The 23,278-nt window shown below is 41.6% G+C and overlaps 1 protein-coding gene across 1 annotated transcript; it reads right to left on the minus strand.

Moving 5' to 3' along the window:
• Positions 1-12,231: 12,231 nt before the first annotated feature.
• LOC309382406 (ubiquitin carboxyl-terminal hydrolase CYLD) lies at positions 12,232-23,205 on the minus strand (the record flags this gene model as incomplete). The annotated part of the gene is made up of 9 exons (XM_081971926.1): positions 12,232-16,173; positions 17,327-17,543; positions 18,173-18,291; positions 18,896-19,004; positions 19,693-19,825; positions 20,636-20,702; positions 21,104-21,195; positions 22,267-22,389; positions 23,064-23,205. Coding segments are annotated over 9 exons (1,187 nt in total), but the record flags the coding sequence as incomplete, so codon positions are not given.
• Positions 23,206-23,278: the final 73 nt, after the last annotated feature.

The raw sequence follows: 23,278 nt of genomic DNA on the forward strand, positions 1-23,278 counted from the left end.
AGTCCTGCTTTAAAATGAAATCTGGCTGGGTGACTTTGAGCCAATCACCAGGAGATGGGGAATTCTAGTCCCATTTTAAGCATGAAAGTCAACTGGGAGACTTTGGGCCAAGCATCAGGAGATATCAGTTCTAGTCCTGCCTTAGGATGAAATTTTGCTGGGTAACTTTGGGCCAATCACCAGGAGACTAAGAATTCTAGTCCCATTTTAGTCATGAAAGCCAACTGGGTGACAACCCCTTGTTGTGGGGAAAAACAGGAGGAGGACAGTGTATCAGATACGTTCTCAGTTACTTTTAAAGAAAATAAAGGCGGGATCCAAACAAATAAACAACCCTGTCCCAAAGAAATTACAGTCAGTGGTTAAAAGGGGCACTTTTTAAGCTAACCTGCATTCCCAGTTCTTAGGGATCTTCCTCTCTCAAAAATAGTTATTTCTCAAAAATAACTTTTTAAGCCTTGAAACTCAACATGAAGAAAACTAAGATCATGGCATCCGGCCCTCTCAATTCCTGGCAAATAGATGGGGAAGAAATTGAGGTAGTGACAGAGTTTATTTTCCTGGGATCCAAGATCACCGCAGAGGGGGACTTCAGCCAAGAAATTAAAAGACGTGTGCTCCTGGGGAGGAAAGCCATGGCAAATCTAGACATCCTACTAAAAAGCAGAGACATCACCTTTTCAACAAAAGTGTGTATAGTCAAGGCTACGATTTTCCCAGTTGCAATGGATGGCTGTGAAGGTTGGACCATAAGGAAGGCTGAGTGCCAAAGAATGGAGGCCTTTGAACTCTGGTGCTGGAGAAGACTCCTGCGAGTCCCTTGGACTGCAAGGCGATCAAACCGGTCAGTCCTAGAGGAGATCAACCCTAACTGCTCTTTAGAAGGCCAGATCCACAAGATGAAACTCAAATGCTTTGGCCACCTAATGAGAAGGAAGGACTCCCTGGAGAAGAGCCTCATGCTGGGAAAGATGGAGGGCAAAAGAAGAAGGGGACAGCAGAGAATGAGGTGGCTGGATGGAGTCACTGAAGCAGTCGGGGTGAGCTTCAATGGACTTCAGAGGATGGTAAAGGACAGGAAGGCCTGGAAGAACATTGTCCATGGGGTGTTGATGGGTCAGACATGACTTTGCAACTAACAACAACAACAAAGCCTGAAGGGAACTTTCAACATTATTGCTGTTGTTTATCTGAAGCAACCTGAAAGGAGAACAGTGTCCACAAGACCACTCCAGATTCCTTCATTTTGCAAACAGGGCTGGTTTTGTTTTGGGTTTTTTTTTGCAATAGCAGAGGGCGTATTTTGCTTGATATAGGAGGAGAAGTTTCTTCTCATTTCCCCCTGCCCCCCCCCCCTTCGATGTTGCCTTTTTTTGGGGTGGGGAGGGGGAGATCTTTGTCTCCTGAGCCATAAAGAGTAAATTGGCAGGTCTTGGCAAAGGCAGTGATCTTATTGAACCTGCAATTGTCTCGTGTCTTTGTTTACAAGTTGGAGAGTCAATACAATATGATTGACACCAGCTCCAGCTGCATTAATGTCATATGCAAAAACTGGGGAGGTGGGGGAAGGAATTAACGGCTCCTTTTGAAAGACCTGGAAATTTCAGCTTTGGGCTAATTAAGCAAGTGAGCAAGCAAGCAAAGAAATGCCACCAGCGGTTTGGGTGACAAGAAAAGGTCTCGCTATTGCGATCTGTCTCCTCTTCTCTGTCCTGCTTGGATCGGTCGGAATTTGTTCGCGTTTTGCTCTATTAACGTAGAACCACATTCTGGGAAGCACCAGCTGGGAAATTTGCAATTTAAAATTCTAATGTTCCAAAGGTGCAAAAAGAAAAAAAAAATAGACGAATGACTAGATTTGTAAAAGTCTCTCGAGCGCTTCCCAAAGGGGTCGTTATTTGGGATTTGGAGCTAAGTAGCGAAACTGGAAAACAAATCTGAGGATGGTACCCGGGAGTTGGGGAAGGGATGTAAGGTTCTTGAAAAAAAGTAGGAAGGCCATTAAAAACGCTTCTTTTGTAATGTGGGAGTCTTCGGCAACTGTGGGATAAGAGAGGGAGGAAAGAAAGCACTGGAGCAAAATCAGGGACAAAAGAACAGAAGAACAGAGTTGGAAGGGACTTTGGAGGTCTTCTAGTCCAGCCCCCTACTCAAGCAGGAAAGCCTATACCAGTGATGGGAAATCTTTTTGGCACCTAGTGCCCAAATTGAACACACATGCATGCATGTGCGGGCATGTGTATGTGCCAGAGCACCAGAAAACCGAAGACCATCTGGTCGGGGTGCACATGCCTGTTTTTTGGCTGTTTTTCAGGCTGTTTTCTGACTGTTTCCTGGGAATTTTTGGATTGTTTGGGGGCCATTTTCAAGTCATTTTTGAGACATTTTTTTCATGTGCGCCAGAAACCAGAAAAGCAGCTGGCAATGGTGTGTGTGCCCACAGCGAGGGCTCTGCGTTCCACCTTTGGCACACATAGGTTTGCCATCATGGCCCTATACCATGTCAGACCAATGGCTGTCCAATCTCTTTTTAAAAGCCTCCAGTGATGGAGCACCCACAACTTCTGGAGGCAACTTCTGTTCCATCGGTTGTTTTCATTGTCAGGAATATCCTCCTTACTTCTAGGTTGCTTCTCTCCTTGATTAGTTTCCACCCATTGCTTCTTGTTCTGTCCTCAGGTGCCTTGAAGAATAGCTTGACTCCCTCTTCTTTGTGGCAGCCCCTGAGATATTGGAACAATGCTATGATGTCTCCCCTAGTCCTTCTTTCTATTAAAGTAGACATACCCAGTTCCTGCAACCGTTCTTCATATGTTTTAGCCTCCAGTCCCCTCATCCTCCTTGTTGCTCTTCTCTGCACTCTTTCCAGAGTCTCCACATCTCTGACTGCAGGCCCATAAAATGAATAGTGATCATTAATTGTCACAACCAGCTTAACCCGTTCTCAAAATCTGAAACAGGGACCCCAAAATGAAGAGACCGAGTGCAACCCATGACAGCAATCAAAGGGAACGACTAGTCAAACTTTGCTATTTGATGTTATAAACATAGCTGTAGGCTGAACATGTTCAGCTGAGACCCCCGATAATCATCAGTTTAGTGCGCTAGGCGATGAAACAGTTTCTGCCATCTTCAATTGAGGATAAGAAGAATCTGAAGTGGAGCAAACGCTGCAATGATTTGGTTTCAAGGGCCCAAGGAATGTATGCGAATGTCTTGCTTGAAATTGTTGTTCTGCCATTCTCTCTCCAGCAGTCCCCCCGTCAAACACTAATTCCAAAGAGCAGGCATTGAGAACATAGAACTCTATCACAGTTGGAAGGGATCTTGGAGGTCTTCTAGTCCAACCCTGTGCTCAAACAGAAGACGTTATATCATTTCAGGCATAAATGGCTGTCCAGTCTCTTCTTAAAAGCACCCACAACTTCTGGAAGCAAGCTGTTCCACGGGTTGATTGTTCTGTTTGGAAATTTCCCCTTAGTTCTAGGTTTCTAACCAATTCCGATGTATATATGATGTACGATGACAATAAAGGCTACGCCACTAGGTTGCTTCTTGATTAGTTTCCATCCATTACTTCTTGTCCTGCCTTCAGGTGCTTTGGAGAATAGATTGACCCCCTCTTCTTTGGGACAGCCCCTCCAAGATTGGAACAGTGCTATTGTGTCACTCCCTAATCCTTCAACCATTCTCCATATGTTTTATCCTCCAGTCCCCTAATCATCCCTCTTATGCTTCTCTGCATTCCTTCCATAGTCTCGACTTTTTATATTGTGGTTGACTGAAACTGAATGCCGAACTGCAGGCATGGTCTTATCAAGGCCTTATAAAGTGGTACTAAGACTTTGCATGATCTCGATTTATCCCTTTGGTTAAAGCAGCCTCAGAGGATTGCATTGGCTTTTTTGATGGCTGCAGCACACCGCTGGCTCATATTTAAGTGAGCAACTAGGACTCCGAGATCTTCCTCCCCCCTCGTCTTCCTCTTCCTCCTCCTCCCCCCCCCATAACCCTCCTCCTCTTCCTCCTCCATTCCACACACCTCAGTCCATTCTAGCACTGATGATGTTACCTAGTTGGGTCATGAAATGTCTGCAAGAAAAAAATAACTCAGAGAACACCAAGGACTCCACAATCCTCCTCCTCCTCCTCCTCCTCCTCCTCCTCCTCCTCCTCCTCCTTCTCCTTTCCTTCCCCTCCCCACTCCCTTCTAGCACCGATGATGTTACCTAGTTGGGTCATGAAATGTCTGGAAGGAAAGAAACTCAGGGAACACCATGGACCCCACAGTCTTCCTCCCCCCTCCTCCTCCTTTAACCTCCAAGAGCAGTCTTTTTCTTAATTATAGTCCCTCCACTCCGTTCGATTCTCAAACATATTCTTATTTATTTTAGGCCTCTGGTTTCTCCCTCCACCCCAGCCCAGGTAATGAAATGTCAGAAGCCTACTTTTTCTGGTTTTGTAGTATGTTGATCAAAGTGACCTTTGAGTGCAAGCAGACACAAATCAATATCGTGCCGAGCGACGTTTGACAGATAAAGGTGCAACATATAATAAATGACAATCACTGGCGAGGAGAGGCCGAAAGCACCTGCCAACTTCGGTTCATACCGGCAATTTTCAGACAATGCCGCATGTTATGTTCAAAGCGAAAATTCATTTGTCCATCTAATAACAGAGATGGGGGTGGGTGGGTGGGTGGGATATTAAAGGACTGGTTTAGTTAAAGAAATGTTTCATCCCACAGTAATAATTCAGAGGGCAAACAGGAGCTGAGTCGCTGCTGGTAAAGTTATTAAGTCTTGAAAAGCAGCCAAAAGGAGGCATTCACAGGTAGACTCGGTCCTCGTTTACCTGTCCCCGGCCAAATAAAAGTCCTAATGAATAAGCTAAACAAGGCAGAGAGAAGACAGCCAAGGATGCAAAGAATTAGTAAAAAGGTAAAGGTTCCCCTCGCACATATGTGCTAGTCGTTCCCAACTCTAGGGGGTGGTGCTCATCTCTGTTTCAAAGCCGAAGAGCCAGCGCTGTCCGAAGACGTCTCTGTGGCCATGTGGCTGGCATGACTCAATGCTGAAGGAGCACGGAACGCTGTTACCTTCCCACCAAAGGTGGTCCCTATTTTTCTACTTGCATTTTTTACATGCTTTAGAACTGCTAGGTTGGCAGAAGCTGGGACAAGTAATGGGAGCTCACTTCGTTACGCAGCGCTAGGGATTCGAACTGTCGAACTGCCGACCTTTCTGATCGACAAGCTCAGCATTTTAGCCACTGAGCCGCCACGTCATTGAGATAGTCCTTAATTTACAATAGTTTGCCTAGTGACCACTCAAAGTTACAACCGCACAGGAAAAAAAGTGACTTACGGTCGTTTTTCACACTTACGAACACCGCAGCTTCCCCGAGGTCACGTGATCAAAATTCAAATGCTTGGCAACTGGCATGTATTTAGGATGGTTGCAATGTCCCGGGGTTCACGTGACCCATTTTTGTAACCTTTGGACAAGCAAAAGTCGTTGGGGGGAGCTGGATTCACTTCAGCAACTAACTGAACAACTGCAGTGAATTGTCTTGACACAATGGCAAGCAAGTTTGTAAAATGAGGCAAAATTTGCAACACCGGTGGCAAGAACGGTCGTAAAAGTGGGAGGGGAAATGCATTCAACAACTGTCTCGCTGAGCGACAGAAAATATAAGCTCAATTGTGGTCATAAATTGAGGATTACCTGTATTGTAGTGGGCTCCAGGATGGGATTCTTTGGGATTCTCCTCCAGTTGGAAACCTCGGGGATCCTAAGGCTGGCATCTCAACCAGTTTGCATGGATCTCTTCTTTGATGCGTTGTTGATTGGCTGCACTGCCTTTCGTCTCTCAGGGTTGGACTAGAAGACCTCCAAGGTCCTTCAACACCTTTTCCACATCCCAGGGTTGTGGAAAACACAATCTGAAGGCAGAGATCAAGTTATTAAAAGTTTGCATGCACTATTCATTCATTCATTCATTCATTCATTCATTCATTCATTCATTCATTCATTCATTCATTCATTCATCCATCCATCCATTCATCCATTCATTCGTTCGCTTTATATTTTGCCCATCTCACTATCTAGACAGGTGACGGGAACATTTCTTAGGATAATTTTTCTTGCTCGATATTTAGGATATATATGTAAACCCAAAACAGAAGTTTGACTTCTAGACTTCCCCGCTCCTTTTTTTCTTTTTTAAAACTTTGTATATTAAAATATGTTAGGCCCTTACGCAGCCCATTTGCTTTCTAAATTGTCAAAGTCTTCCGGCTGGCAAACGGTGGACGGTAAACAACAGATTTATAACCTGACATAATTAATTGCCAAGATAGTGACATTTCCCATATTATAGACAATCATGAATTATGAGGCCGGCTGGTAGCCATCTCATTCACTGAAATCGGTTGATAAATATGTTTATTCGAGGTCAGCCCAGCCTCATCCATTAGAAATATTGTTTTCTCTAAACATTACATTGATTTAATTTAGCTCTAATCAATTTAAAATGGTTCTGACAATTAACAAAAGCTTCAAATATGACCTTAAAGTAATAGGATTCATTAGCTATGTTTAGGATTAAAGTTATCCTAATAGGGCCATTTTTCTTCCAGAAACTGACCGGTGGTCAGTCAAAATGAAATCAATTATTATAAATTATACAGTTTAAGTTGATTATGTAGTTCTTGCTAATTTGTATAAATAAGGACATCAAACAATGGAAGCCATTTATTAATAATTCTCCATCGTAGAGCTTTGGTGTCATACTTCCTGCTAAAGCTTCAGGGTCATCTGTTAACTATGAAATGTTATATTCTCTGCTGCCAGGCATGTATGCTAATTAAACCTATAATTAATTGTAACAGTTATAGTTAAAGTCAAAATGCTGATAGCATTCCTTGCCCTATTATTCACGGTAATCAACTGAATCAAAGGGAATCTAATCAACAATTCATATGGTAGTCAGGGGATCACGGTACATGAAAGCAAGGACTACAGCTGGAACTCATAAGTCGTAGGACGTAATAAAATAATGATTGCAAAAAAAAAAAAAGAAAAAAAAAGAGCCACTCACGTTGCAACATACCAGCGTGAACTCGGTGCTGTCATATTGCAAAACAGCCCGCGTTAAGTCATATTGAAAAGTTCAAAGCTTTGGCAAAAATAACATGCTTTTTTTAACATACCAATAATGCAAATATATACATAAGTCAAACCATGCCTGATTGAGACGTGGCTTTATCAGAGGGCCACAAATAGCCCTCACAATTGAACTCAAAATGTCCATGGCTAGGGCAAGTCAGCCGTTCAGTGAGTTTTGCTCCCTTTTGCAACCTTGTTAAGTCAATCGCTGCGGTTATTAAGTTGGTTGTATTAAGTCAATCTGAGTTCCCCAGACTTTGCCTGTCACAAAAGGTCACAAAAGATGATCCCACGACCCCGGGACACTGCAACCGTCATAAATACATGGCAGTTATCAAGTGTCCGAATTTGGATCATGTGACCGCGGGAATGCTGCAACCGTCATGAGTCTGAAAAAAATGTTCAGTGCTGTTGTAAGTTTGTACAGTCACGAAATGAAAGGTTGTAAGTCGAAACTACCTGTACTAACCCTGGGCTGCTAGTTAGTGGTGATTTTAAATAGAATAGAATAGAATAGAATAGAATAGAATAGAATAGAATAGAATAGAATAGAATAGAATAGAATGGAATGGAATGGAATGGAATGGAATGGAATGGAATGGAATGGAATGGAATGGAATGGCATGGAATAGAATTCTTTATTGGCCAAGTATGATTGGACACACAAGGAATTTGTCTTTGGTGCAGATGCTCTCAGTGTACATAAAGAAAAATAAAATAGAATACATTCGTCAAGAATCATAAGATACAAAACTTAATGATAGTCACAGATTACTAATAAGCAATCAAATTATACTAGGAAATAAATTAAACAATATAAATTTTAAAGATTCAAGCAGCATGATCATAGTCATAAACGGGAAGATATAGGTACTAGGAAGGAAGAGAAGAATAATAGTAATATAGTCTTAGTAGGTAATATGATAGTGTTGTGGGAATTAGTTGTTCAGCAGAGTGATGGCATTTGGGGAAAAACTGTCCTTGTGTGTAATTGTGTGCACTGCCCTATAGCGTCGTTTTGAGGGTAGAAGTTGAAGCAATTTATGTCCAGGATGCGAGGGGTCTGTAAATATTTTCACGGTCCTCTTTTTGACTCTTCCATTGTACAGGTTCTCAACGGAAGGCAGGTTGGCATTGTTTTTTCTGCAGTTCTGATTGTCCTCTGAAGTTTGTTTCTGTCTTGTTGGGCTACAGCGCTAAACCAGGCAGTTATGGAGGTGCAGATGACAGACTCAATAATTCCTCTATAGAACAGAATCAGCAGCTCTTTGGGCAGGTTGAACTTTCTGAGTTGTAAGCTGAAGACGCCCCATATAATTTTTATTGCGCATCGACGTACCTGGTTGGGTGACACTGTCAGTTCCAGATTTGGGATCTAGCATAAACAACAGGCAGGGCGGGAATTGTCCTTTTGACAATTCTCAGAAATAACTCCCAATTTCTTTCGTGTCAGCTACACCTTTCCCTTCCTGGTTCTCGGAAGTTAATGACTGGCTGGAAAGTATGTCAACACAACAGCTGGAGAACAACACTTCCGTGTCGCTTTATGTGACAGCATATGCCAGCCACTCAGAACATGTGATAATTCAAAGGGGGGCTGACTGTAGGAAAAGCAGATGGGATGAAACATTATTATTCTCTCTCCGCCTCGCTCCGGCCCTTGAGGGAACCCTAAATAAAATCAAAGCAGATGGACCATTACAGGCTCATCTGTGTTCAACAACAAGCAACACCATCACCTCCAGAGATTTGATATACGGCACCTTGGTAGAAAATGACACCGGGGCGAGAAGATGACCTCATGAAAACAGCGTCCCGCTTGGAGAATTGAAGGAAGGAGGCTGGAGGAAATATATATTCACCGAGGTCTATTTATCACAAAGCAACTTTTGCCGCACAGCTAGGGAAGATCTCAGCTGCTGGTCTGGGCCTTCTGGTTCTCTCACCTCCGCCTCACCTGATGCATGCTTGGTGCAAATTCCCTCACAAGCGGAAGCGGTCGTGCAACGGAATGAGAAGAGCCACGATTGCAGAGAAGATGGTATGACTGGAAGGAGGGGTGGGATTTTCCTTTTGAGGGGGTGGGTGGGAGGATTGGAACGTGAACTGGGAGTCTTTAACTCAGAACAGTTTGTTTAGGGATTGTTCCAGGTTACGGCACTGAAAAACGTGACTTACGACTGTTTTCACCCTTATGACTCCCTGATCATGTGATCAAAATTCAAAAGCTTGGCAACCGGCTTTTATTTATGACGGTTGCGGTGTCCCGGGGTCACATGATCCCCTTTTTGTCATAGTAGAGGTAGTCCTTGACTTACAGCAGTTCATTTAGTGACCGTTCCAAGTGACATCGGGATTGAAAAAAGTGACTCATGAGCGGTTTTAACATTGATGACGGTTGTAGCATTCCCATGATCGTGTGATGTCAAAATTCAGTCGCTGGGCAACTGGCATGAATGCAATGATGGTTGCAGTGTCCTGGGTCATGTGATCACTTTTTGTGACACCCTCCCCCCATGAAAGCCAAATTTGCTTAATATTGTGACCCACCAATGGCCAGAGGAGCTGGCAGCAGATTCGGACAGTGAGGAATTTGGGGAGGAAGATGGGCCAGTCCTTCTCTAAAACATCCTTCACCCACCTCTTTCTGCCAAATTTGCATTCCTTGTAAATCCCCTCAAGGCTGAGGTCCATGCTGCACAATTGAGCAGAAATCTCAGGAGAGCTAACTTGCTCCTGGACTTCTCTTTCAGGAGATAATCAGTTACACATTGCCACCTCTTTGCTATTCAGGGAGAAAAACCATTAGGGAAGAATCCATGTGATTGCAATAACGGGGCCTAGAGACCGGATTCCATATGATATTGGGCTTTGCTTATATTTTTAACAGCTGTTCTTCCATTTTCATGATCTTAGATCATTATCTGGTTTTGGAAAAGGTAACAGAGGGGTGGGGGAAGGAAGAAGTGGTTCATCTTTCGGCGTTTATTAATAATTATGATTGCCCAACTCATTATTACATTTAAATGCTGCATAATGCATTACCTATTCAGTGATTTATTATATAGTATAGTCGTTATTGTCATTGTACAAAATAAATATAACGAAATTGGTTAACTGTAATTTTTTTTTTTGCAAATCACTTCCATGGTCCTGAGATAAAAAAAAAAAGTAGGTAGGTAGGTGATAGATAGATAGATAGAGAGAGAGAGAGAGAGAGAGAGAGAGAGAGAGAGAGAGAGAGAGAGAGAGAGAGAGAGAGAGAGAGAGAGAGAGAGAGAGAGAGAGAGAGAGAGAGAGATAGAATGTGCAACAGAAATAAAAGACTGTAGCTCAGGTTTCAGTTTGGAATTCTTTGTAGGGCGGAGAAAGGCCTACTTTAAACTGAAATAGTTTAAACAGAACTGCAACATAAGACACATTACTTTGGCCAGTGTCTAAGTTCACCCATCACTTGAAATCATGATGGAACACAGGGCTGCATGGTGATGATGAAGATGGTGGAATCCACCTTTATATCAGGTGAAACTCACCCATTGGGGTTTATCAACCATGATTCACACCTTAGCCCACTGATATAAAATATTTTAACCAGCTAATGGTGTTCCTTTGGCTAACCTTACTGAAAAAGCATGACATACAAGTGCAATTGTCTCACGCACTAAAACCTTTGGACACATTATTTTTAAAATCCCAGCAATTATACGACTGCCTCGGTATGTACAACATCTGGGTATATGCGAACAAATTAATTGGCACTTAGAAAAATTAATGTGGGGCAGTTGCATTCCAAATGCTACTACAAAGCATTCCAGTGTTGTCCTCCCCTTTTAAGGTGTGTGTGCGTGTTAATAATCAACCAGCAGTTGTGTATTAATTCCACAAGGTGGCATCTAGAGCATATATTTTTTTTAAATCTAATGCAGCTGCAAACAAAACTGAACACAAGGTTGTCTTTCAAACATCAAGATATATTAAAGGAGTTAAAAAGCAGGTTTGCTACAAATGCACCTATGCTTAGAAACCCACAGCTGAAACTAGTGTTGAGAATGTGTAATGAGGGCATTGAAGCTTGTCAGGCAATGAAAAGACATGCAGTTTTGTGCGTCTATGGTAGCTTTGATAGCCGGAAGCCTATAACAGGCATGAGATAATAAAAAAAATGTCTTGGCTGTCAGATTTTGGACTATCCAGCTAATCAATTGGTCCACCTTACCCAAGATTGCTAGAAGCAAAGTTTGCCCATCTTCCCATTCTCCACCTGATGGGATGGGCTGATGATGCTCGTTTATGAAAGGCACCAAAGCTGAAAATTGCAACTACACATGTAATATTCCACTAGGCCCGTGATGGCGAACCTATGGCATGCATGCCTGAAGTGGCACGCGGAGCCATGTTGCCTGGCAATTGCAGCATCGCCCGTTCCTCTTCCGGGCACGCATCGTGATGATCAGCTGGCCTTTGTGTGTGTGGCAGTGCCAGAAACTGGGAGAGCTGGTCTTCTGTTTTCCAGCGTGAGCATGCATGCTGGCCAGCTGATCGTCGTGCACACATGCACACCAGTAACCAGAAGGCTAGCATGCCAGCGCGCATGTACACACTGGAAACCGGAAGTTCATTTTCCAGTGCGCACGCTCCCCTTTGGCAGCTCCTCTTCCGTGTTGCAGACCCAACATGTCCTTGCACTCCCTTTTTGGCACCCGGTGCCGAAAAAGTTCCCCATCACTGCACTAGGCTATTCTGTTCTAAGGAAGAGCTTTTCAACAATTCCTTATTTTGGAGGACTCCTTCTGGGAACAGTCATTTTCCTTGCACCTTGGAGTCTTTCAAAATGCCAAGTCCAATGCACATGTCCTGTACGTGGCAGGATTCAGCATAAATAAGCATTTAGGCTGTAATTGTCAGATCTGCATGCTTAAGTCTAAAGCTTCTCCAATTATATTATCACTCTTCCACCCCCAAAACTAGTGAGCAAAGAAAAGCGCAATATTTTTAATATGGTCATCCTTTGCCCCTCAAACCTTGGAAACCTTTCTAGCATTCTAAATAAATGACACAGCCACAAAAATGATGAGTTTATTAAATATTAAGTACAGAAATAATATAGGGTATCATTTCTTTCCTTGTCTGAAGAAATTAAGGCTTCACACATGCAATCTGAAAAATTTCCTAAGCTCTTGGTTGAGACACTCAATAGAGGAGACAGCGGCACTCAAACCACAAAATCTTAATTTTTGTTCTTCTAAAAATTGTGCAAGCCAATGCAGAACGTTAAGTTTGTTACAATGGCAGACTAAATAAAACCCAAACCTCGAAAGAGGCAGTTCAGGTCAAGATAAAAATCCAATTCAGCTTTCATATTGATTCAAGCGCTATTATCCTTCGTGACAATCTCAGCAATCCCGGGGAAACCAAAAGACGACACCTTATATAATGTCTTGCTTACACATCAAAGTCCATGCGGATGTGGAAAACACGATCTCAAAACAAAACGATCTCACTTCTGTTGAGTTCCTTCCTCAGGGCAATGGCTTAAAAGTTCACTTTTCACAGTACCGCTGGAGACACCTTTTAGAGTGGGGTATCAAAATGCCAAAATCACGACGGATGAAACAGAAGAGGAAATAGAAAGGGCAAGGAAAGGGACGGACGGAGAGCGATTTGCCACGTATGTTTTATTGCCCTGCACATTCAAAAGGGAGACTCTGTCACCTGCGAAGACTTTTCCTCCAACTGCAATATTGGGAAACAAGCTGGAAAGGATCATTATATATCAAAACCACTAAAACTATGTCTCATACACCACCTCCGATGTGATTATTTTAAAAGGGAGATAGTTCCCAAGATTCAGCTGGCCACCAGCTTTCTAGACCCTGTTGTTTTATTCTCACCGCCACATAAACCTTTGTCCAAGGATTGGAGCCGCATCCTCAGATGACCTGAGAATGACTCTGGATGATGCATTCTCCACACCCCTGCAACCTGACAAAAAGACGGAGCTTGTTTTCTGATCAGTATCTCTTTCCACAAATTCTTTCGATTTCTGCTCACTACCTGCCCACATTCTTTCATCCTACTGCTCCATCAAGATTGCCATTTTCCTCTCAGTCCAAGCCAACTGGAGCATGACATGTTCTCAAACCACGATTTCCCAACCGTCTTCTGAGGCACGGAGTTCCCACGGATGTTCAAAGGAAAAGCAGGGTAAGTAGGAACAAGAAGGGCATCCAATCACAAGTTACACAAATGAGAATTAATGCAATGAGCTGGCAGCCCTGCTGTGCAATTAGAAACCATTGAAAAAAGCTTTAGATGCCTAATTACTCTCTCCATCAGTTTCTCTACAGCAAGCCGATCTTAAGAGACATTCAGCACCCACCATCCATCCTGAAGGTGTGTGTGTGTGTATGTATGTTTTTGTGTTACAACCCCTGGTATGCCTGCCTGCCTGCCTGCCTCTCCCTCTCCCTCTCTCCCCCTCTCTCTCTCTCTCTCTCTCTCTCTCTCTCTCTCTCTCTCTCTCTCTCTCTCTCTCATCTATCTATCTATCTATCTATCTATCTATCTATCTATCTATCTATCTATCTATCTATCTATCTAAACATACAATCCATCTCTATATCATTCATTTGGGCGGAGGGAGTTCCTCACCTCACACATGCCTTCAGCTACTGTTTTCGAAATGTACCTAAGGCAACGATAGCAGGTTTTCCTCCATACTGCAGAAAAGCTATTGCATCTACAGTTCATAAAAAATACTCAATACGAGACTGAATACTTCAAACAAGCTAGTAATGTCTTGCCATGTACTGAACAGCAAGTCAAATGATTTAACTACACACTGGCTCAATATAATCCTTTGAGATGATGAATGTGTGAGCACGGTTCTAAAGCGCAGAACGGGGAAAAAAAACAACGTTCGCTTTCCATTTAATAGACAACACACTTCATTTCCGTGGCATTCCCTGAGACAAATAATAATAATAATAATAATAATAATAAGTGCACAATAACTAGCAACCGAGGTCTTAAACATGCTACTATTACATATGGTGTCTACGGGGTACATTTATCCCAAATGTACAATATGCTGACCATTGCCCTCACAATCCAACTTTGCAGACACTGGACTGGGACCACTTGATGAGGCCAATTTCCCATGGTCAACTCGCCATGACCAATTGGCTATGGCCAACTCACAATTCAACAATTCAATTGACTAAAATAATTTAAAAAAATATTTTGTTGTCAATCACATTTCATTTTGTCCCTCCTTTGGCATTCTTTCTTTAATGATTCTATTCCACTATTTCTTTGATATTAGTGTAACTCTTGTCCCACAGCAAGTGGGAAGTTGTCCTAGACCTGAAGACACTGTCAAATCCACCCAGTCAACTTATAGTACCTAAAAGTCCCATTGGGCGAATCAGTTACAACCATAAAAGGCAGCCTATGCGGATAGCGAAACAGCAAAAGAATATCTTGATGAGATTAAACTTGACTCAAATTCCCTTGATTAGAACTGTGGAACAAATGTATTAAGAAGACTGGATTGCTCGCGTAATCCAAATTTTCCCTCCAGGTGCAGAAGCATGCGATCACATAAGCTATTACCTAACAGAACACAGAAAGATAATTTAATGGAGTGTTTTTGAATGATCTCTACGACAGCTCTTGAAATGATATGAACTGATCTCATCCCCTTTACTACGCTGAATTGAAAGCTGTGTCAGAGGGTCTTTTTCCCTATCACTGGAGGAAAGGAGAATAGCCTCAGTCCTTCTGAGTAATTGGGTACTTTCTGAAAAATTGGCCAAAAGTCACACATGCTGAAAAAGTTTCCAAAACTCATTTAGAAAAAAACAAAACAAAACAGGTTTTCGGGATTCTTCCATTATGGAAATCAAGCTTGAAGACAGCAATGGAATGGCTTTCAGGATTAGCTTTGAAGATGGGTGTGTCCATGGAAAGACATCATACTGGTTCATCCACACATTCCCAGAAATGACCTTACAAATGGCATCCAGTGCATGGAACAGGACTTAGGCAGTTGTGCAAGGGAGGCAAATCTGGCCAAGGGAGGCCACTTCTGGAGCTCCGAGTATGGCTGCAAGGTTGCAGGCTCCTTACTCTTCCTTTTCCTGGAAGGTACCCATTTGCTACGAAGAAAACGATGAGAATTCTTGATCCAGAGCGACAAGGTGGACTGATCACGTATATCTGCATTGATACACTCAACTCGGTGCACTCGAGATGTTTTTGGGTTTTGTGATTTAACTTATTCCAGGTCAAAATAAGGAAGCAAAAGACCTTGATGTAGCCAAGGTTGTACGGCTGGTCTTACAGACACAATGGATAAAACGCTGGGAAACGTACGCCCTCCAAAATATAGTCCTCTTCCATTAGCTGTGCAGGATCAGAAGCAACAGAAGGCTCCAGAGGGTGGGGGTGGGGGGTGTAATCTTCGATCTATGTAAACAGTTTCTCTGAAACACAACCTAAACATTACAATCGCTTCATTTAGACTTTTTTTATTTTTAAAAAAACCCGAACACACACACACACACACACACACACACACACACACACACACAGGTCCAAGAGCGAAAACATTCGAATGTTTTAGCAACACAACACCGCACCGTTCCCCCTTTCCGTTAAAATAGCTTCTTCTTCTTTCTAGTTCTTTGATTTCCATACCCTTTGAGGCATCCATTGCCAGCAACAGACGCACAAGCTGAGAAAGCTCCGTTGCGCTTTCTTGGGCCACCATCCAGTCCCTGGGAAAAGGCTCCATTCTCACGAGAGTCCTCCACGTCCTACTTGTACAAACTCATCGTAGGGCTCTGATACATGCACATGTAAGCATCGCAAAGGAGCCTCCGCGCACAGCCTTGGATTCTCCTTGAGTCCAGAGAGTGCAATTCATCGAGAGACATTTTCAGATACTCGCCAACTTCTGGGCACGGAGTCACTTGCGGGATGTTAAAACCATTTTGACCTCCTTGGGAAGAGAAAAGAAGGCAGGACACAGGATTACTCCAGCAGGACAATAAGACAGCCCAAACTATGTTGTTCTGAGATGACCACAGGTCTATGGAGATTCTCAGGCAGCCAAGCCACGGCTGTCCCAAAGGTGCTTTTTTCAAGAGGCAACTGGACTTTCTGGTTTTTCTATGAAGACATTTCTCTTCTCATCCAAGAAGCTTCTTCAGCTTCTTCAGCGTTGAAGATGCTTCTTGGATGAGAAGCAAAACATCTTCAAGGAAAAATAAAGAAAGTCCAGTTGCCTCTTGAAAAAAGCACTTTTGGGAGATGATGTAATCCCAGGTAAGAAGTATTCTACTTCATGCCAACTTAAATCTCCAACTTGTAATTCCATTATGGAATAAACCACATGAGTTTCGCAGAGAAGAGGAATGAAGAGGATTAGGGGACTGGAGGCTAAAACATATGAAGAACAGTTGCAGGAACTGGGTATGTCTAGTTTAATGAAAAGAAGGACCAGGGGAGACATGATAGCAGCCTTCTAATATCTCAGGGTTTGCCACAAAGAAGAGGGAGTTAAGCTATTCTCCAAAGCATCTGAAGACAGGACAAGAAGCAATGGGTGGAAACCAATCAAAGAGAAAACCAACCTAGAACTATCATTTCCTGGTAGTGAAAACAATTAATCGGTGGAACAATTTGCCTCCAGAAGCTGTGGATGCTCCAACACTGGAGGTTTTTAAGGAGAGATTGGAGAACCATTTGTCTGAAATGGTTTAGGGTTTCCAGCTTGAGCAAGGGGTTGGACTAGAAGACCTCCAAGGTCCTTTCCAATTCTGTTATTCTATTATATTGTCTCCTTCAACTTTCCATATCCTGCTACTGTCCACATTCACTTTGGATGTAACTTTTGGAATTCCCAAAGCTGAGCAGAGATTTGATTTTTTTAGGTCTCTGGCCTTAGCCTACAGCATTAATCTGGTTTTTCTCAACGAGGTGCCCTACAATCTGGGGAACGTTGACAGAAGTCTATGCCATGGTTGAAAGACTGGGTAATTATTGCTTCAACCGTGACATTATGAGTCTCACGACAGATGTTAAGTACTAAAAAGGTTCATTCATTTAAGGGCCAGGCTAACAGTTGAGCGTTCACAAAAGAGAATACATACCATCCCGATCAGCCATGCTATCGAAAAAGAGCCAAGAGGAATCTTCCTTGCCATATTTAACAAAAGCCACATAGTGGCTCGTCTCTATACAAAGAACAGCAAAGAGCTCCATCTTCTGACAAGGTATGCAGCTATGCCTCCAATCCCAGTCCGGTAAATCTTTTGGAAGTGATACTGGGTTGAATTTGTGACTCTGCCTTTTGGGGTGAAGGTGAACCTATCAGGGAGAGAGGGAAGAAACTTTTAGCAAAGTGAATTACATTCTTGCCCATGCCTGAAATAACTCAGCTCTCACACAAGACAGCGATATCAAAAACGAATTCCTAGGACAGTGATGGAGAACCTTTTCGGCACCAAGTGCCCAAACTGGAATGTGCATACATGTGTGTGCATGTGCCCATGCCAGAGTGCCAGAAATCCGAAGACCAGCTGGCCGGTGCGCCATGCCTTTTTTTCTTTGCCATTTTTTTGGGGCCATTTTCAGGTTGTTTTGGGAGGCGTTTTCCAGGCTGTTTTTTTGGGCCAAAACCAGCTTGAAAAATGGCCTGAAAAATGGCCTGAAAGCAGCCCAAGAAACAGCCTGAAAACACCCTGGAAAATGCCCCTAAAAACGGCCCAAAAATGACCTGAAAATGGCCAAAGAACGGTCTGAAAACACCCCCCAAAACAGCCTGTTTTTTGGCCATTTTTCAGGCTGTTTTCTGGCACTCCAGTGCCTGCAAGACCAGTTAGTGACGGTGCATATGCCCACAGAGACTGCTCAGTGTGCCACTTCTGCAACATGTGCCGTAGGTTTGCCATCCCAGTCCTAGGACATTTGGGAAAGAAAGAAAGAAAAAACATTACCTGCGTATTGCAAGTTTTGCAAAACTGCTTGATTTTACCAGAGGAAATGTCTGAATCTTCGTAACATTCCCGACATTCATACATTGCAAGTCCACCGCAGATACGACACTGCCTTGGGGCTGCATTTTACAAGAGGAAAAACACCCATTGTACTGGATGCTACCATTCTGAATAAACAGAAACCCACATCTATGATTTTTTTTATAGACAATAAAACTTTTGAGTAAAAGAAAATTAGCTCACTCCATTTGTGCACAGATATTACTAATTTAAAGAATGTGCCCTGTCATATTTGAAAGTTTAGAGTTCTAGATTTTAACCTGCCATAAAAATCCTAACAGAATAAATTAGTCAGCAGACAGGCTGGTAACAGATTATTTCCTAAAGACTTAGGATATCTGTATTCTTTATTTCCTGATGGTTAGGAACTCATTCATTTTAGGAAGCGGAGAAAAGGTATTATGATCAAAACTGGAGCAGTCTGGAAGCCAACCACTAGTATGATCCTGCTGAAGTCTGCAATGAAGATTTCAGACCCTGATTCTATTTGTATATCTGCACTGAAATGAGATTTTTTTTGTGCTCAGCAACTCCATTCTGCATTATTTTGAAGGTGATTCATTTTATTGATGAAGTATCCAGTTCATTCATCAAATGTTATGGAATTCATTTCAACCGAAAATTCAGTCTTATTGCACTATCATGAAGCATATTTAAACTTACTGTCTTCAAGCAGATCTGTGATATTCAATTCCAGAGAAGGGAATATTTTGTTGAACATTTTGAAGTCCTTCCCAAATCGAGGCATCTGAATTATCAGACATGATGGGGCCTAGTAAAACCAATAGAAAAAGGATGTATGTTTTAGCCAAGACACTTCATTCTCTCTGTTTCAGTTTATTAAATCCTGATGCCCCTAATGTAAAATTTAAAAATAGCTCTCTCAAAAGCAAGTAACTAAAAAAAATCTTAAAGTTTGATATACATATAAACAGTCATACAGGTTAGTCCTATCTTTCACTTAATCTAAAGCAAGGGTGTCCAACTAGGCCACTTTTAAGACTTGTGGACTTCAACTCCCAGAATTCCGCAGCCTCTTAGTCTTGAAGTTGCCAAGGTTTGACGCCCTGATCTAAAGCAAGAAGGAAACTAATGGGCCACTGGATGATGTTGAACTAGAATTCCCAGAATCCCTTTTCCACTGGTCATTCACACAAAGCAGCGGTGAATTTAAGCTGAGGAACATCTGGATACGTTGAGTTCCCTGCCTATTCTTTAATTAATAAATCATTTGCACAAATAGCTCAAGCAAAGCGTCAAGGAAGTTCTTGTGATATCTACCGAAGAAGCAAATCCCTCATTCAAAATAATGAAGTCACCTCCTAATCAATTAAGAATGTAATGAACTACTGTGAAGACGCTTGCATGCGCCAGCTTCTCAAAAGTTGGATCACACACACACACCCAGCAAAATGTGCACTGATTGGTAAAACTATAAAAAGAGGAATCGTTCTCCAAACCTCTGCAAATTTCAAATTGCTGTTGATGAAAGACCATTCCAGTAACTGCTGTATGGTGGGCACTCCAACTTTCTCATTCTTGTCCATAAAAATCTGATAGAAATAGCAGTCTTGGACTTTTTGCCCTGCCGATCTAAGAAGAGAGACGCAAGTGTATTTGACAATGGGGACGCTTCATATTGATTTTAAAAAGGACAATCTACTACTACTATTGCAACCAGATTTCTCTTCAGGGTTACAGCAGAATCATATAGCAATAGATTCCTGCATCTGGCAAGAAGCCAGATCACATGGATTTTAAAATCCTTTCCAAACCTTTAGTTATAAATGTAAGAAAAAATTATTATTTAGTCATATATTTATAACAAATAACACACTCTGCTAGAGAAAGGTTCCCTGAAGATAGGCTCCAACACGAGTCTAAAAACTCAGAAGACTAAACCTCTAGTCCCGATGACTGACCCAGATTTGATCCTGGAATAAATTATTCCCCAAATGGATAAAGAGATTATTTAGTTTAAAGTTAAATAGCTGATACGTACCAGTCTGTGAACTATTACATTTATATTTATAGAGAGAGACTGAGCCCATAAGTGCTGCAAGTTGTAATTTAGGAATACTGAGCTGACCACAAGTTCTCTACACCTGATGCTATTATAGCAGATGCAAGTTTGAGACATAACTGACATTTATCAGTGAAGTAAGCGAGATGAGGCAGCAATAAAAGCTTTTGAAATATCCCCAAGCTCTCAAGATACAGGCACAGCTAAATGTTCACAGTTTACAAAACTAAACACAAATAAAAGTAATGGAGATGCTTTGCAGGGTGTTCCCAGCCATAACTTTTTGCCGGAAATTATCCTCAAGATTATAATTTATAGATAATAAAATAACTCTTGTGGCTTTTAAAATTCCTCTTGTGCGAGCCAAGGACTGTGTTTACCTTATTTTTAAGAGTGGTTCTACTCTTAAAATATGATGAAACAAAATATTCAAAAATTCTTCTGGATCTGAAAAAAAAAATGGTTTTTTCATCAGAGTATCAAAGCACAGGCAACCAAAAAACTAAGAGCAAAAATACAAAATTACAAAACATTGCAAGAAACTAAGTCTCAAAACTGTTAATAGCAATTAAAAATGGTAAACTCTTAACCACGTAACTGGGAAACCAATGTTTTTTAAATTATTTGGAGATGGTCTGACACTTGTCTTTAATCGTTTGAAGACTCTACAGATGTAGAACTTCGTAAATTTATCACTTTAAGCACAGTCTTTAGAACAAGGACAGGCTACCAAATGAACATAAAGGGGTTTATAATGGTGATGGTAAGATCTGATCTCGACTTATGTTTAATAACATGCAGCATTCTTTCGGTTCTTCCTTATTAACAATATTACGGAATGAGTTTACCTTTTTCTTCTGAGGTGAATCCTGACGCTGCTTCAACTTTTTCCAGGACCTTTCTCAGCTTCATTATTTTTGTGGCACACACGTATCCATATCTAGAAGATAAAAGATGAAAAGTCTGAAAAGGCCAATGGAGCCCCCAAGAGGCAGAATCTGAAGAGGCAACATGGTCTAGAATCTATCTATTTATCTATCTATCATCTATCTATCTATCATCTATCTATCTATCTATCTATCTATCTATCTATCTATCTATCTATCTATCTATCTATCTATCATCTATCTATCTATCATCTATCCATCATCTATCTATCTATCATCTATCTATCTATCTATCTATCTATCTATCTATCTATCTATCTATCTATCTATCTATCTATCATCTATCTATCTATCTATCTATCTATCTATCTATCATCTATCATCTATCTATCTATCATCATTATCTATCTATCTATCTATCTATCTATCTATCTATCTATCATCTATCTATCTATCTATCTATCTATCTATCTATCTATCTATCTATCTATCTATCTTCTTTTTGTTCGTAGATTTTCATGGGTGTAGGTAGTCTTGTTGTATTCGGGTCTTTTCCCGTGAAGATTGAGATTGTCTTGGCAACGTTTCAGTGAGGTCTCACTCTCTCTGGAGAAAAATACTGTGGGGGTAAGACACCCCTAAATACCCCTCGGGGTGTGTATTCTGTTAATATGCAGTGTGTTGTGCCTTTGAAAGGCTTCTACTATACTGCCATAAAATGGCTTCCACTGTACAGTGCAGTAGAGTTGCCATGGTAATGGCTTCACAGTCCTCCACAAGGGGACTCCCTCTGGTAAGGGGGAAAATCCAACATTAGAAATTAAGTTTGGTGCGGACATTCTCCCCCTATAAATAAATACCTGGGCAATGCCGGGTTATCGGCTAGTATCATTTACAACCACTTGATCTGCCACCCACAAACCAAAAGGAAAAACAAGCAAAAAGAGGTAAAAACCAGTTAAAAATTGTGGAGGGGCCAGAAGTAGTCGAACCAAAGCAGGGGTTTTCAAGCTTCTTGTTCCACCTTCCAGAAACCATTTCAAACATCTTCCTGTTTGTAGAAGACGCTTTCGATATTTCCCACCAAAACTGGCATGTTTTACAGGTAGCTCATTTGTACTTACATTCGAAGGGGATTCACTATCTCTGTCCGTAGCAGTTCTTGAGTTTCGCTGTAATATTCTACATCATTCTTCTCTTTCGGCCGAAGCAAGACTGTATCCAAAACAGAACTGAATGCAAACAGGCTGAAAGAGTAGGGAAAAAAAATAAGTTTCAAATGGGAAAAGAAAGGGGGTGGGGGAGAAAGGAAACCACCTTCAAGTTGAGAACTGTCCCAAAATCTAACACAGAATGAGATGCTTTTAACAGATTCTGTGAGATTCTGGCAAATATCTGTTTCCAGGAACAGCGCTTACATTTTGAAAGAGTGTAATCTGAAACTTGCCAGCAGCTAAGCTCACCATGTTTAAGTCAAATTTGGGACAATTTTGCCTAAAAGAATGTGAGCCATATCAAATACTGAAGGCTCAACCAGCAGAGAAAGAGAGAGAAAGAAATACTTGGAATGGAAAAAGAAATCCAGGACAAGAAGTAATTAATTTTGATTCTATGTCTTAAACATAATGCCTTTTCTAGACTGTAAACTAAGCTCTTACATGGTTAAAAATCCCTAATATACACAGAATTCCCCTGTTTAATGACCATTCAAAATTACGAAGGCACTGAAAAACTTTGTAGTCCTCACATATATGACTCTCACAGTATTCCCCCGTCAAGTGATCACATTTTGGGCATGTAACAAAAATAACATGTACATGCTATTAGGGTCATGTAACCTTGTTGAATTTTTAAAAATGCATATCATTGTGTTTTCTTCATCTCAGGCTTGAAATGCAGTGGTTTTTTTTTCTTTATTTACCAGAATAAGGTGGAATCTAAGTAGCAGGAGTTATAATGACCCTGGATACCCTTTTTCTTCCCGATCATTGTTTCCAATCCTTCTTTTTCCATTTTTGGAGGAGTGTTTTCTTCGACCACTTCACTGAGATAGCCTCCAAAAGCTGGAAAACAAATAGGGGAATTCAAGCTACATCTGTACTCTTTCATAATCCCACATTAGCAACAAGCACAATG

The sequence above is a fragment of the Natrix helvetica genome (assembly GCF_964273705.1).
Source record: "Natrix helvetica genome assembly, contig: HAP1_SCAFFOLD_377, whole genome shotgun sequence".
Taxonomy (NCBI): Eukaryota; Metazoa; Chordata; class Lepidosauria; order Squamata; family Natricidae; genus Natrix; species Natrix helvetica.